General features: G+C 40.2%; 1 protein-coding gene, 1 long non-coding RNA gene and 4 other non-coding genes across 6 annotated transcripts in view; all 6 read left to right on the top strand.

Moving 5' to 3' along the window:
- alp3 (alkaline phosphatase 3) overlaps positions 1-8,897 on the top strand; it is a 153,232-nt gene extending 144,335 nt beyond the window's left edge. Inside the window, exons 10-11 of the mRNA XM_086080490.1 lie at positions 6,766-6,882; positions 8,578-8,897. Coding sequence (XP_085936616.1) covers positions 6,766-6,882; positions 8,578-8,897 — 437 coding nt within the window. The remainder of the gene's footprint in view (positions 1-6,765; positions 6,883-8,577) is intronic.
- On the top strand, positions 475-546 carry trnae-uuc (transfer RNA glutamic acid (anticodon UUC)). Its single transcript has one exon. It is a non-coding gene; the product is annotated as a tRNA-Glu (tRNA).
- Positions 1,875-1,946, top strand: trnae-uuc (transfer RNA glutamic acid (anticodon UUC)). The gene has a single exon. It is a non-coding gene; the product is annotated as a tRNA-Glu (tRNA).
- On the top strand, positions 2,161-2,232 carry trnae-cuc (transfer RNA glutamic acid (anticodon CUC)). The gene has a single exon. It is a non-coding gene; the product is annotated as a tRNA-Glu (tRNA).
- Positions 2,442-2,513, top strand: trnae-uuc (transfer RNA glutamic acid (anticodon UUC)). Its single transcript has one exon. It is a non-coding gene; the product is annotated as a tRNA-Glu (tRNA).
- A 1,086-nt stretch (positions 8,898-9,983) lies between the features above and the next one.
- On the top strand, positions 9,984-11,562 carry LOC147170460 (uncharacterized). The gene is made up of 3 exons (XR_015095511.1): positions 9,984-10,075; positions 10,913-10,988; positions 11,362-11,562. It is a non-coding gene; the product is annotated as an uncharacterized LOC147170460 (long non-coding RNA).
- The last annotated feature ends 3,694 nt before the right edge of the window (positions 11,563-15,256 follow it).

The raw sequence follows: 15,256 nt of genomic DNA, 5'->3' as shown, positions 1-15,256 counted from the left end.
AAAGGTGTTTCGCCAGTTTGTCTTTCATGCTTGCTGACATTGTCCTGAACAACCAGAAACCTGTATGTTGTCAGTTGATCTATTTCACCGATGTCAAAAAGATCGAGACAAGGCCATGAAGTTTTTGTGCCTGAGATACCTGCTTTTTCATATACTGTGCTTTGTTAGCTGTGTCCAGAAGACAGTGTTTGTCATCCTTAGTGGTCTAGTGGCTAGGATTCGCCACTCTCACTGCTGCGGCCTGGGTTCGATTCCCGGTCAGGGAATTCGGAATTATTGAGGGTTGTTTTGCCAGTTTGTCTTTATTGCTCGATGACATTGTCCTTAACAACCAGAAACCTGTATGTTGTCAGTTGAGCTATTTCACCGATACCCAAAAAACAGAGACAAGTCCATTAAGTTTTTTCTGCCTCCAATACCTGCTTTTTCATATACTGTGCTATGTTAACTGTGTCCAGAATCCAGTTTTTAGCATCCCTGGTGGTCTAGTGGCTAGGATTCAGCACTTTCACTGCTGCGGCCCGGGTTCGATTCCCGGTCAGGGAATTTTGAAATATTGAATGGTGTTTCGCCAGTGTGTCTTTTATGCTTGCTGACATTGTCCTGAACAACCAGAAACCTGTATGTTGTCAGTTGATCTATTTCACCGATGTCAAAAAGATCGAGACAAGGCCATGAAGTTTTTCTGCCTGAGATACCTGCTTTTTCATATACTGTGCTATGTTAGCTGTGTCCAGAAGACAGTGTTTGTCATCCTTAGTGGTCTAGTGGCTAGGATTCGCCACTCTCACTGCTGCGGCCTGGGTTCGATTCCCGGTCAGGGAATTCGGAATTATAGAGGGTTGTTTTGCCAGATTGTCTTTATTGCTCGCTGACATTGTCCTTAACAACCAGAAACCTGTATGTTGTCAGTTGAGCTATTTCACCGATACCCAAAAAACAGAGACAAGTCCATTAAGTTTTTTCTGCCTCAAATACCTGCTTTTTCATATACTGTGCTATGTTAGCCGTGTTCAGAATCCAGTTTTTAGCATCCCTGTTGGTCTAGTGGCTAGGATTCTGCACTTTCACTGCAGCGGCCTGGGTTTGGTTCCAGGTCAGGGAATTAAGAAGTTTGGAGGGTTGTTTTGCCAGTTTGTCTTTATTGCTCGCTGACAATGTCCTTAACAACCAGAAACCTGTATGTTGTCAGTTGATCTATTTCACCAATGTCAAAAAGTTCTTGACAAGGCCATGAAGTTTTTTCTGCCTCAGCTCCCTGCTTTTTCATATACTGTGCTATGTTAGCCGTGTCCAGAAGACAGTGTTTGTCATCCTTGATGGTCTAGTGGCTAGGATTCGGCACTCTCACTGCCGCGGCCCGGCTTTGATTCCCATTCAGGGAATTAGGAATTATTGAGGGTTGTTTTGCTCGTTTGTCTTTATTGCTCGCTGACATTGTCCTTAACAACCAGAAACCTTTATGTTGTCAGTTGAGCTATTTCACCGATACCCAAAAAACAGAGACAAGTCCATTAAGTTTTTTTCTGCCTCAGCGACCTGCTTTTTCATATACTGTGCTTTGTTAGCCGTGTCCAGAAGACAGTGTTTGTCAGCCTTGATGGTCTAGTGGCTAGGAGTCGGCACTGTCACTTCCGCGGCCTGGGTTCGATTCCCGGTCAGGGAATTTGGAATTATTGAGGATTGTTTTGCCAGTTTGTCTTTATTGCTCGATGACATTGTCCTTAACAACCAGACACCTGTATGTTGTCAGTTGAGCTATTTCACCGATACCCAAAAAACAGAGACAAGTCCATTAAGTTTTTTCTGCCTCCAATACCTGCTTTTTCATATACTGTGCTATGTTAACTGTGTCCAGAATCCAGTTTTTAGAATCCCTGGTGGTCTAGTGGCTAGGATTCAGCACTTTCACTGCTGCGGCCCGGGTTCGATTCCTGGTCAGGGAATTTTGAAATATTGAATGGTGTTTCGCCAGTGTGTCTTTTATGCTTGCTGACATTGTCCTGAACAACCAGAAACCTGTATGTTGTCAGTTGATCTATTTCACCAATGTCAAAAAGTTCTTGACAAGGCCATGAAGTTTTTTCTGCCTCATTTACTTGGTTGCTTGTTTATATACGGTCCTATGTTAGCCGTGTCCAGAAGACAGTGTATTTATCATCCTTGATGGTCTAGTGGCTAGGATTCGGCACTCTCACTGCCGCGGCCCGGGTTTGATTCCCGGTCAGGGAATTCGGAATTATTGAGGGTTGTTTTGCTAGTTTGTCTTTATTGCTCGCTGACATTGTCCTTACCAACCAGAAACCTTTATGTTGTCAGTTGAGCTATTTCACCGATACCCAAAAAACAAAGACAAGTCCATTAAGTTTTTTTCTGCCTCAGCGACCTGCTTTTTCATATACTGTGCTTTGTTAGCCGTGTCCAGAAGACAGTTTTTAGCATCCCTGGTGATCTAGTGGTTAGGATTCAGCACTTTCACTGCTGCGGCCTGGGTTCGATTCCCGGTCAGGGAATTCGGAATTATTGAGGGTTGTTTTGCCAGTTTGTCTTTATTGCTCGCTGACATTGTCCTTAACAACCAGAAACCTGTATGTTGTCAGTTGAGCTATTTCATCGATACCCAAAAAACAGAGACAAGTCCATTAAGTTTTTTCTACCTCAGCTACCTGCTTTTTCATATACTGTGCTATGTTAGCCGTGTCCAGAAAACAGCGTTTGTCATCCATGTTGGTCTAGTGGCTAGGATTCTGCACTTTCACTGCCGCGGCCTGGGTTTGGTTCCAGGTCAGGGAAGTAAGAAGTTTGGAGGGTTGTTTTGCCAGTTTGTCTTTATTGCTCGCTGACAATGTCCTTAACGACCAGAAACCTGTATGTTGTCAGTTGATCTATTTCACCAATGTCAAAAAGTTCTTGACAAGGCCATGAAGTTTTTTCTGCCTCAGCTCCCTAGTTTTTCATATACTGTGCTACTTTAGCCGTGTCCAGAATCCAGTTTTTGGCATCCCTGGTGGTCTAGTGGCTAGGATTCAGCTCTTTCACTGCTGCGGCCCGGGTTTGATTCCCGATCAGGGAATTTTGAAATATTCAAAGGTGTTTTGCCAGTTTTTCTTTATTGCTCGCTGACAATGTCCTTAACAACCAGAAACCTGTATGTTGTCAGTTGAGCTATTTCACCGATGTTGTCAGTTCATCTATTTCACCAATGTCAAAAAGTTCGAGACAAGGCCATGAAGTTTTTCTGCCTGAGCTACCTGCTTTTTCATATACTGTGCTATGTTAGCCGTGTCCAGAATCCAGTTTTTGGCATTCCTGGTGCTCTAGTGGCTAGGATTCAGCACTTTCACTGCTGTGGCCTTGTTTCGATTCCCGGTCAGGGAATTTTGAAATATTGAATGGTGTTTCGTCAGTTTGTCTTTAATGGTCGCTGACATTGTCCTTAATAACCAGAAACCTGAATGTTGTCAGTTGAGCTATTTCACCGATGTTGTCAGTTCATCTATTTCACCAATGTCAAAAAGTTCTAGACAAGGCCATGAAGTTTTTTCTGCCTCAGCTACCTTCTTTTTCATATACTGTGCTATCTGAGCTGTGTCCAGAAGACAGTGTTTGTCATACCTTGTGGTCTAGTGTCTAGGATTCGGCACTCTCACTGCCGCGGCCTGGGTTCGGTTCCAGGTCAGGGAGATTGGGATTATTAAGGGTTGTTTTGCCAGTTTGTCTTTAATAATCGCTGACAGTGTCCTTAACAACCAGAAACCTGAATGTTGTCAGTTGAGCTATTTCACCGATGTTGTCAGTTCATCTATTTCACCAATGTCAAAAAGTTCTAGACAAGGCCATGAAGTTTTTTCTGCCTCAGCTACCTTCTTTTTCATATACTGTGCTATCTGAGCTGTGTCCAGAAGACAGTGTTTGTCATACCTTGTGGTCTAGTGTCTAGGATTCGGCACTCTCACTGCCGCGGCCTGGGTTCGGTTCCAGGTCAGGGAGATTGGGATTATTACGGGTTGTTTTGCCAGTTTGTCTTTAATAATCGCTGACAGTGTCCTTAACAACCAGAAACCTGAATGTTGTCAGTTGAGCTATTTCACCGATGCCAAAAAAATAGAGACAAGGCCATTAAGTTCTTTCTGCCTCAGCAACCTCGTTGCTTGTTCATATACTGTACTATGTTAGCCGTGTCCAGAAGACAGTGTTTGTCATCCCTGGTGGTCTATTGGCTACGATTCGGCATGCTCGCTTCTGCGTCCTGGGTACGATTCCTGGTCATGGAATTCAGAAGTATTGTTGGTTGTTTTGCCAGTTTGTCTTTAATGCTGTTTGTCCTTAAACACCAAAAAACCTGTATCTTGTTAGCTATTTCACCGATGCCCAAAAGATCGAGACAAGGTCATACATTTTTTTCTGCCTCATTTACCGTTGCTTGTTCATATACTTTGCTATGTCCAGAAGTTGATGTTTGTTGTCCCTGGTGCCGCGGCCTGTGTTTGATTCCTGGTCAGGGAATTTCAGCAGTATTGTATTGTTTTGCCAGTTGTGTGTTGTCCTTAACAACCAGAAACCTGTATGTTGTCAGTTGAGCTATTTCACCGATGCCAAAAAGATCGAGACAAGGCCATGAAGTTTTTTCTGCCTCATTTACCTGGTTGCTTGTTTATATACGGTCCTATGTTAGCCGTGTCCAGACACCAGTATTTGTCACCCCTGGTGGTCATGTGGTTAGGATTCGGCAATCTCACAGTCGCTGTCTGGGTTTGATTCCCGGTCAGGGAATTTCAGCAGTATTGAGGGTTGTTTTGCCAGTTGTGTGTTGTCCTTAACAACCATAAACCTCTATGTTGTCAGTTGAGCTATTTCACGAATGCCAAAAAGATTGAGACAAGGCCATGAATTTTTTTCTGCTTTAAATACGTAGTTGCTTGTTCATGTGCTATGTTAGCTTTGTCCAGAAGTTGATGTATGTTGTCCCTGGTGGTCTACGAGCCAGGATTCGGCACTCTCACTGCCTGGGTTCGATTCCTGGTCAGTAAGTACTGAGGGTCGTTTTTCCAAACATTTCGTCTTTAATGCTCGCTGACATTGTCCTTATGGCCACAGTGTAAATGTTTTAGCGCCATCTAGTGGTGAACTAATAGTTATTTTAATTTAAAAACTTATTATTAAAAAAATATGTTCCATTACACCTACTTACTTTTTTTTAAATATAATCGTAGGTCTAGTAATCTGTATTTCTATTACATGACAAGTCTTATCTTCCTTCTAAGGATGCCCAAAGAACAACTTTGTGAACGTAGTTAGACCAGATGGTGCTTGCATCGAGGTTGGTTTAAAATGAGTCGACCGCCGCTTACCATCTACAGCTAGGGCCTGCAGGTGGTCATCGCTGAGTCGTGGGATTCGGGCTCCCACCGATTGTCACCTGCTTTGCTCTTGCAAGCTTTTACTAGCATTCTTTTACTAGCTTCTACCGCTAGCCGCTCTTGTTAAGTGCTCCAGCTAGATCCATCGCTCGTTCTTTGTCTTTAATGCTAAATAAACTAATTATACTGACCATAATCCTATAAAGCCTGAACCATGAAATATATGGGAGAGAATCCTGAATCTTTATAAATAGAGTATTTATTGGTCGTTTTGAACAAACTTTTCTTTTTTGAAAATCAACTTCCACATATGACTTTTGTTTTGTATCATATTTGATACATCCGTTCACATACTGCCCTCTATTGGATTTTCCGTGCAATGCACGTGTCAGATTATATACATCAGGGTTTTAATGAGGAAACACTATTATACTCATGAAATAGAGGGCTCAAAATGTCTTGTATTTAATATGATACGTTTGTCGTTATAGTGTTAAATACCAGAAAGCAGTTTCATTTCAGTTAAGCTATTTCATAGATGCCAAAAAAGACCGATACAAGGCCGTAGAGTCTTTACAGTGTGTGACTCCACGATCTTAAATAGATTCAACTAGTCCAAGAGTGCCATAGAGAAAGAAGACCATAACAAGTAGAAAGGATTACTCAAGTCACCTATTCAATTATGTGCACCAAAGAGGCTTCCCGGTAATCTAACACAACCAACTTAATCTTGTCTCAACAGACGTTAAAAAAAGAACGCAACAAGCAGAATTTTCATTTACCTCATCTGTTTACGCTAACCATACCCAACACCTACGATGAACATGGCCGAGTCATTCTTTTGTCACACAAATGATGCTGACCAAATGCAAACTAGCAATGCTGGAAGTCAGATGGTGGCCACAGAGAAAATCATTATTGCAGTTCTTCCAATATGCTCAAATGTGTCTTGAATTGCTCTAAGCTGTTTTGTTACAGCACAGCTGTCAGATGTTCTACTTTCCATGTTACAATCCCATGAAGTCATATATCATCATCAGTCATCTGAAGCTATATTGCTCGGTGTTTGCGTTACGCTCTTTGTACTTGCTCTTCCCTCCTCTGTTCCTGTTTCACCCTCCTCCTCCTCTTCCTCCTAATCATCCTCCACCTCCCAGTGGTGCAGCAGTGATTAATGTGCTTGTGAAACCCTGAGCTCTTCATCAACAAGGAGACTTGCCGGCCTAATGGCTCATCTGGAGGAAAAGACTGTTTAACCCAGCAAGCTTTAGACCTCTGGGAGGACACTGGGGAACCAGAGACTGCACCTGTGTGTGTGCGTGTGCACACATGTTTGTATGTGTGTATATTTCAGAGGAGTGGAAAAATATAAGAAAAGCTGAATATCAGTTTTTGTGTTTTCCAGGGAAATCTCCATTGTGGGCCAAAGACATGTTGCCATACACCACACTGATGTATGGAAATGGACCTGGACACAAAATCATCAATGGCACCCGACCCGACATCCGTAATGTCAACACAAGTAAGATCACTTGCCGGATTGTCTCAAAGATAGAAATGATGAAGACATACAATGTAAAAGCTATGAAAAATTATACAATGTACAATTTCATTAACTGTACTTCACGTGCATTTTTGTGTGTGTGTGTTTTAACACTGTACTGTACTGTAGCTTTTCCCATTAATTGAATCCTCGTTATTAGATAAATGTTGGCTTTCAGCTTTAATTTAAAGCTGCTCTATGTAACAATTTGCCCCAAAATATCTTTACAATAGCCTTTTGAGTTGACTATTTATGAATGAAACATCTTCTCATTAGATTAACACCTTTACTGTTCACAATGGGTATTCCTGCAAGCCCCTGGCCAATAGTTTTCAGCTTGGATTTGGGGTAGACGTGCTGTCATGTGCGGATTGTGTATGTCGGGGGTGTCAAAAATATGGCCCGCAAAAGGGTTGAATCTGGCCCGCAAGATGATTTTGTAAAGTAAAAAAAAAAAAAAAGAGTAATGTCTGACCAATTAATCAGCCAGCCACAATCAGAGCATATACATTCGTAATTTCGCAAACAATCCTCAGATGAACAATGCAACGTGTATACAGAATTGCTATGGATGTCATAATTTGACTCACGACTTTAAAGGATCTTTGTGCAGTTTGTCACTTTTTTACTCAAGACTCCACCTCTGGCCCAAAGCGTAACTACAGCATCTGTGTCAGGCTCTTTCATAGTGCACGTGCGAGTACGTGCACCATCTTAAGTGCATGATGTAGAAAAAGCTTTAATTATTACCTTTTTAAACAGCACAATGCACCTAAAACCTACAGTTTGTTTAAAAAACAACAACATACATTAACATAAAAATGCCGTGTTATTTTTTGGGACAATATATTTACAGTTGCGCCCCACAATTTAGGACTGGCACGCAAATAGCGAAAAATCTGCGTATAATTGATTTTAAGTTATATAGGCCTACCATGATTTTACCAATCCAGCCCACTTGGCTATCTTTTCTCTACGTGGCCCCTGAGCTAATATGAGTTTGACACCTGGGATGTACGTGAAGAAGGGAGTGTGCAGTTTCATTTTTTGGCCACAGGTGGCCATAGCGATTTGAAATTAAATGTTCTGCATTCAGCAGCTTTAAGAGGACTATTTTATTTGACTAATGACACATTTGGATTCATTTGTCTTATTCATTAACATAATAACGCTTTCCTTTTAATTTTTGCTCATCATTTATCAGCTTCTAAACTCATGAGATGAAAGTGAACAAGATCCTTCCATACAACGAAGTGTATTTGTCTGTGTATTTTTCCCTTGGAGCTAATTTGAAACACGTGGTGTTTGTCATTTGTCAGAGATCATAAAAATTGCCTAATTTCTCATAGATATTTTTACTAATATACCCCAATAATTATTATTTATTCCATACAAGTAATGTATCTTTGTTCATCTGTCCATGCCAGCCACATATAGTGACAAGCGGAACAATTAACAAAATAATGCCTTTTTGTTGGACGAAACATACCCAGATTTCACACTAAGTAAGCAGAATTGAGGGTAAATTGAGATAATCATTTAAAAAGATATATATATTGTAATCCATTGTTTCTGTTGTATCAGTTTAAAAGTCATTTGGACTGTGCTTGCAGTTCCACTGGTGCACCTCTGCTTATTATGGACAGGTGCATATTCACACCTTTGTTTCCCCAGAAACGAAAGAATACGTCCAGCTGTCAGCAGTGCCCACAGACTCGGCCACCCACAGTGGAGAGGATGTGGCCGTGCTGGCCCGTGGACCCATGGCCCACCTCTTCCATGGCGTCCATGAGCAAAATTACATCGCCCATGCCATGGCTTATGCTACTTGCGTGGGGGCAGACTTGAGGCACTGTCGGGGGCAAACCACTCCAGCTCTGGTTCACACCACCTTCAGCAACGATAACAACAGTGCTGGTGGAGCCCGAAGCTCAACCGCATTGATCAGTGGCCTCCTCGGCGCGGCACTGCTGGCCCTTGATGTGCTGATGTAACAATGATGTCGCTTCAAGTGCCACATTGTGAGGGAAGGGTCATGGAAGTGGAGTGTGTGGGGAAATAAGGAACACTTGTGGTCTGTCCTGCACTGAATGGTGTAATTACTACCAATAAAAGTATTTGTTAAAGATTGTTTTTGTTTTTGCCAGGCCATTGACCACTTTTGAAAAGTATGGAATATGCCAATTGGCTCCTCTGTATGAAGAAAATGTTTGGGTCTCGCTTTCTTTAACAATTGTTAAATAAAAGTCAAGTAAGCATTGGCCTCTGGATCTTATTTATTTCTTTTTCAATGATCATCAAGAATGTGCATTATTATCTTGCCACTAGCAGGCTTTGATAAAAGGCACATTAGAAGATGATTGGAACAAGAAGGTGGTCCACTACATGCAAGGCAATAGCTGTAGGTTTGATGACATTACTACCGGCAGAACGTTAATAATGCAAAATATTTAAAGACCGGCTATTTTTATCTTTGGGAGACAGATTATGGTAATTATTGTGGACATCTGCTGGGGTTCAGAGTTTATTAAACCTGATTTCGATTTGCCTTGCTCTCATTTAGAGAAGAGCCGCAGGCCATCATTTTGCTCCGTATGATGGGTGTGCTCTCATCTTTGGCTCACAATCAAGACTTACAGATCTTTTAGCAGATCAAGGCTTCACAAGAACAGACTGAAAAATTGTACAATTTTGCCTCAGCTTACCTATTTTTGGCCACATGCTTGCCATGAACAAAGCCAATTACTCTTACACATATTTCTCAATACACAATGAGCAATGTGAATATGAGAAAAGCATACACACATCTGGAATTTCTCTGCAACTTCTCACCACTTTCATGAAAATTAAGTTACAATCTACAGTTTCCATTCAAGCATAATCAATCCCCAATCATAATCATCCTAACGACTCTCTTTATGCTTCATTCAGAAGCAAGAACATGCCTGTCCTGTGATGAATTTAAAGGGAAAGACAAGAGCCACTTTCATTGGTCAGGAAGCAAGTCCTGTGTTCAGCCCCACAACAGCGCAACAGCGCCTTTGTATGTTTTTTGACCCTCGAGTGCGACCGTAGTGCATTGTACTCCAAGCAATGCTCCGACACGGCTACACAGCCAATCCAGAGTATTGAAGCCTATAGTGTTTGATTTCGGCTCTAGAAATATCTGTCTGTAAGTATATTATTTTCACTTGTGTTGGCTTGCACTAGGTTATTGAATTGAATGTTTTAATTGTGTTTTAAGTTCCAATGTGACAAAGGTTTATAGGCGCTAGTTAGCGTAGCATTTCGATGGTAGCGCCCATGTAAACTAGCATTATGCTAACAGCTAATTTTAGTAAATGATGCAAATCTATATTATTTAAAACTTTAAATAACATGATTGTAATGTCTCCTTGTGTTTTGTATATTACAGTTTTACAGGTTCATCCAGTGAATTGCCAAAACAGAAAGAGGTTTTCTGATCTTTATTGGAGAAGCTGTTAGCGATCTGTACAGCTATTTCCTAAACACTAGTGAAGAATACTATTACTAGTTTAATTTTTGTCACATTTCGTGAGCACTATTTTGAAAATATTGCTCAACACTTCAGATTGGTTAATAATTTGCTCTCATTTGCTGTTAAAGTTAAAGCTTGAACTCTCCAGTTAAAGCTTCAAAGCTGTAACTTTTGACAGCACTAAAACTGAATTTTGCCAAGTTGTTGACTTCATTAGGCTTCTCTGAGAAAATGTTGCAATGCGGCTTTGGTCACTTTTTTACTCGAGACTGCCACCTCTGACCTAAAGCCTAACTGCAGCCTCTGTGTCAAGCTCATGCATGGTGCGTGTGCAAGTACGTGCGCTTGCTGGAATTAAATATTTGTTTTTGTTTTTTTCTGGTTTTGTTGGCATCTGAGCTAGAGTTTGGGCTCGGCTGCAAGCTGGCCTCTTCTTGTTTTGTTTTTTGCAGTTTCCATCCCAATTGTGTCATACGCTAACTAACACAACAACTATGTACATGTCTGCAGGGATGAGCACTGCGTGACCCCTTACCACCCCCAAGAACTGGCGTGTTCACCCCGAACACACTACACTGAAGGGAAGGTAAAAGCTGATAGTTGCAGTCGCAGTTAAAAAGCCAGGGCTTTTTTTACTCATCGAGGTGCAATGGTGAAGCAGGATAGAATACTTTTCGTAAAAGCATGATAGCTAATCGATCAAATGCTGTGTAACTAATAAATCGACTGACCAAGTGACCATTATTAAGTAGCTTTATTTTAAAATACACACCACATACTTAACTGCAAGGCCAAAGAACCTTGTGATTTTTATCCCTAGCCAATCGTCAAATAAAATGTAGGTAATAACAACATAATTACAGTTAATTAAAATCAATAATAAGAGTACATCATCCTGATATGCCATTTTCGTAAATGCAAGCAAAGAAGGTAAACGTACTCTACTTGTTCTCCTCCAGGGTCTGTGTGCTTACATACAGTATAGGAAGCCCTGGAGTGGCCTCACATCTTCTCATGCCCCACAAGGCTGTGACTCTTCAACTGGTCACCTGCAGCCTGTCAAAGCATGGTCTGCTCTGTTTTGTTCTGCAGATGTTCCTCATCTTTACTCACTGGACTTTGGAGATTTTGCAAGGCATTAATAAAGATCTTTAATTCTGCATTCTGAGCCCTAATAATGACAAGAAACAAGCACCAAGAAATATACATGCAGTACAGCATTCATTTGCAAACTGATTTGAATTTGGCATGTGCCTCTATACTCTCTGTAAATATGACATTCTAATTGTGTGATTATAATAAGAAGACAACAATGCAGTCAGTAGTAGGCTTTTCTAATCCTAATGCTCTCACTTCCTTTCTTCAATACCACCATTCGGTGGCACCACAACACCAGACACTGAGTGGCTGCAATTTGAAAACCTTATGAAATATTGAAGGTGCACTGCGGGAGAACTTAGTAGAGCCAATTACAATCTCTTGCATAGATTTGCACACACTCAATCTCTTCAACCTTTACTTTCTCACAATGCACTTATATTTTAAGTGCACTCGGTTAGGGGGAAATCTAAAATAAAAAAAATAAAAAATATATAAGGGTCTTTGTGCAGGGCCGGAGCCAAAGAATATTCAGTGCGGTGGCCAGGGTGAGACTAGAGGTGTTTTTATTCACTTAACACTACATTGTTTACAATTCAGGCAGTAGTGTAATTTTGTCTCTGTTTCTGGCACAAGTATATATAATTTTATTGACCTATCAGAGATCACAGACTCATTAACGGCTCATTAACAAATAATGTACACATATTAAAATTACAATATACAAAACCCCCGCAAGCGTGACGAGAAGTCAAGTTCATAGCTTGTTAGGCACTGACTTTATGATCAGATTCACAAATTCACAGTATGAGCAAACCAGAACAGGGTGTTTGCCATAAAACGTGCCATACCATCAAAACCCGTTAGATCGAAAGCAGCTGGATGGTTCTGGTTGTTTTAGATTACATTTTGCCTCACATCCCAGCGAGATCAGGTTGATCTCCAGGATTTGTCTCCTTAGTTCCCATTTCAATTGATCAGAAATGTTCAGGCACATCTTCCATCTTTGACTTTCATTTGGACCAACATTTTCTTCACGACCACACTAATAATTTGGACTGCCATGATTCAAGTCTGCACAGGCACAGTAAGACTGTGTCTGTTGGAGAGAAAGGGGTAACTTGGGGACAGTCAAAAATGATTATGAAAGATTAAGCATTTTTGATTCAAGGAATTTTATTGTCATTAGCATTTCACACGCAATTTAATATAAACCCCAAATGATATGGCACAAAATATGATACTTAGATCCCAGGTTAGCCAAGTAAATCCCAAGAATTGTGAAAATGAATACATAAATAAATAAATAAATAAATAAGAAAAGAGAGATGCTTATTCTGCTTGATGCTTGAATGGGTGCAAAGATGAAAATGCAGCAAGGTGTGAATGTAGTAATAAGAATGCAAAAGGATTGATTTGCACATATTTATAAGGTCTGCATACTTGTAAGAAAGATCAAAAGGAAGAAAGAAACATCGAAAGGAAGAAAGATCAAAAGAAAGATCGAAAGATCAAAAGATAGAAAAAGAAAAAGAAAGATCGAAAAAAGAAAAAGAAAGAAAGATCAAAAGATAGAAAAAGAAAAAGAAAGATCGAGAAAAGAAAAAGAAAGAAAGATCAAAAGAAAGATCGAAAAAGATTGAAAGAAAGATCGAAAGAAAGAAAAATCAAAAGAAAGATCGAAAAGAAAGAAAAAGAAAGAACAAAAGAAAGGTCGAAAGATTCAAAAGAAAGAAAAATCAAAAGAAAGATCGAAAGAAAGAAAAAGAAAGATTGAAAGAAAAATCAAAAGAAAAAGATCGAAAGAAAGAAAGAAATAGAAAAAGAAAAAGAAAGAAAGAAAAAGAAAGAAAGAAAAAGAAAGAGAAAAAGAAAGAGAAAAAGAAAAATCGAAAGATGAAAAGAAAGAAAATCAAAAGAAAGAAATATCGAAAGAAAGATCGAAAGAAAAATCGAAAGAAAGATCGAAAGAAGGAAAGATCGAAAGAAAAATCAAAAGAAAAATCAAAAGAAAAATCAAAAGAAAAATCAAAAGAAAAATCAAAAGAAAAATCAAAAGAAAAATCAAAAGAAAAATCAAAAGAAAAATCTAAAGAAAAATCTAAAGAAAGATCTAAAGAAAGAAAGATCGAAAGAAAGAAAGATCGAAAGAAAGAAAGAAAGAAAAATCAAAAGAAAGAAAGACCAAAAGAAAGAAAGATCAAAAGAAAGATTGAAAGAAAGAAAGAATAAGCAGTGGGTGAAGGTGGCTGGCAAACTTTCTCTTGACAAACATGATGGGCATACTATCATAAAACTTGAAAGAAGAAAGAATGAGACAAAAAAAAACACATAGACAATGGTTTCAGCCCAGGCCACCCTTCAGGTCTGCCCCCGTCTATGCGTGTAATTGTGCAATGGCGCTCTTTCAATGGATAAAGCGTTTATATTCGCCTACACCTTTTCCCTTGGTGGCTTTAAGGCATCTTTCTCTTGCCCATTATAAAGGTGCTAAAATTAAGTCTCCTGGCATTTGGAAATTAAATGCTGGATGCAACTGCCACCATAACACAGTAACAAACTCCTCGAGAACATTTTCAAACAACACTACAAGATATCACAAATGTATCTATAGAGATCGCATAACACTCTAATGGGAAACGCCTCATTAATATCAGTGGAATAGAATAGAGTATATTGTTGTAAGTGCTGAATGGTGAAATAGGCCCGCCGTGCCCTGAGAACCCATACAAGCCTTCATTTTATATTTCGGAAGCATTGCAATTATTCTCTTTTGGGATGAATTTAACAGAACCCTCAACAAAGCCCCTGGATTGGCTCTTTGGCACCAGATAATGGGCACTGTGGAGGAGCAGCACTGCTCGGCTATCTTTAGAGTCGTGGTGGGCGTGAAGAAAGCAACAGACAGACGCAGGGAGAATGAAGATGATTCCGAGTCGGCTACAATGGACCTCACAATAGGCCCACTTTCATTCACCATCACATACGATGAACAGTTGGGTGTGTGGAACATGCATGCGGATTATTTTAGAAACACTAGCGTATGCCTTGATTTACAAGTGCCCCAATTTGCAAGTTTTTCAAGTTAGCTGGTACTATAATGATGCTGTATGAGAGAAAAGTTGCGTTGCAGTGAGCTTCGGGTACGCCGCCTCTCGAGTGAAGTACATTTGAAAAATGCTAGCCATTCTGCAAAAAGTTTGAGTAGCTTTCCAAGATGGAGTGAATTTGTGACTAGAATAGATTAACGGCATTTCAATTCATTTTAATTAATTTGCATTTGTGAACTGAGAACACTAATTGTCGAGGCTTTTGGAATTCTATCCTGGGCTTGCTTGATGTACAACATGTCAACATGTCATAGCTCAACAGTCCAGTCTTAATTATCGTATTTTACTTTAATCGGCACATCATGGACAATCACACCATTTGAACTTTAGGCTGAGAACAATCCAGATGGTCCTTTCCCTCTTTAGCCCATTGGACAGAGCATCCTTCATTTCCCTAAACTATTTGAAATGTGGACTCGTCAGACCACAACACGCGTTCCTATAAGGCTTTTGCTTTACATGGTCGAGTATGATGTTCGATGCACAGCGTTCAAAAAATGTCCCATACACGGCTGTCTCCACATTGCGTGTGGCTCTTCTTCGCTTTAGAATGCGAAGCTCCCTCCACTAGGCCATGTACACAAAATAGCGAATGCTGCCATCCGCTGGTTGGCATTAGTAATTACTTCTTTCTAGAAGACCACAC

Source organism: Leptonotus elevatus, chromosome 7 (assembly GCF_054856555.1).
Source record: "Leptonotus elevatus isolate MCC_2025b chromosome 7, RoL_Lele_1.0, whole genome shotgun sequence".
Classification (NCBI taxonomy): Eukaryota; Metazoa; Chordata; class Actinopteri; order Syngnathiformes; family Syngnathidae; genus Leptonotus; species Leptonotus elevatus.
Note: the sequence above shows the minus strand (reverse complement) of the source record. Positions and strands in the feature narration are given on the sequence as shown.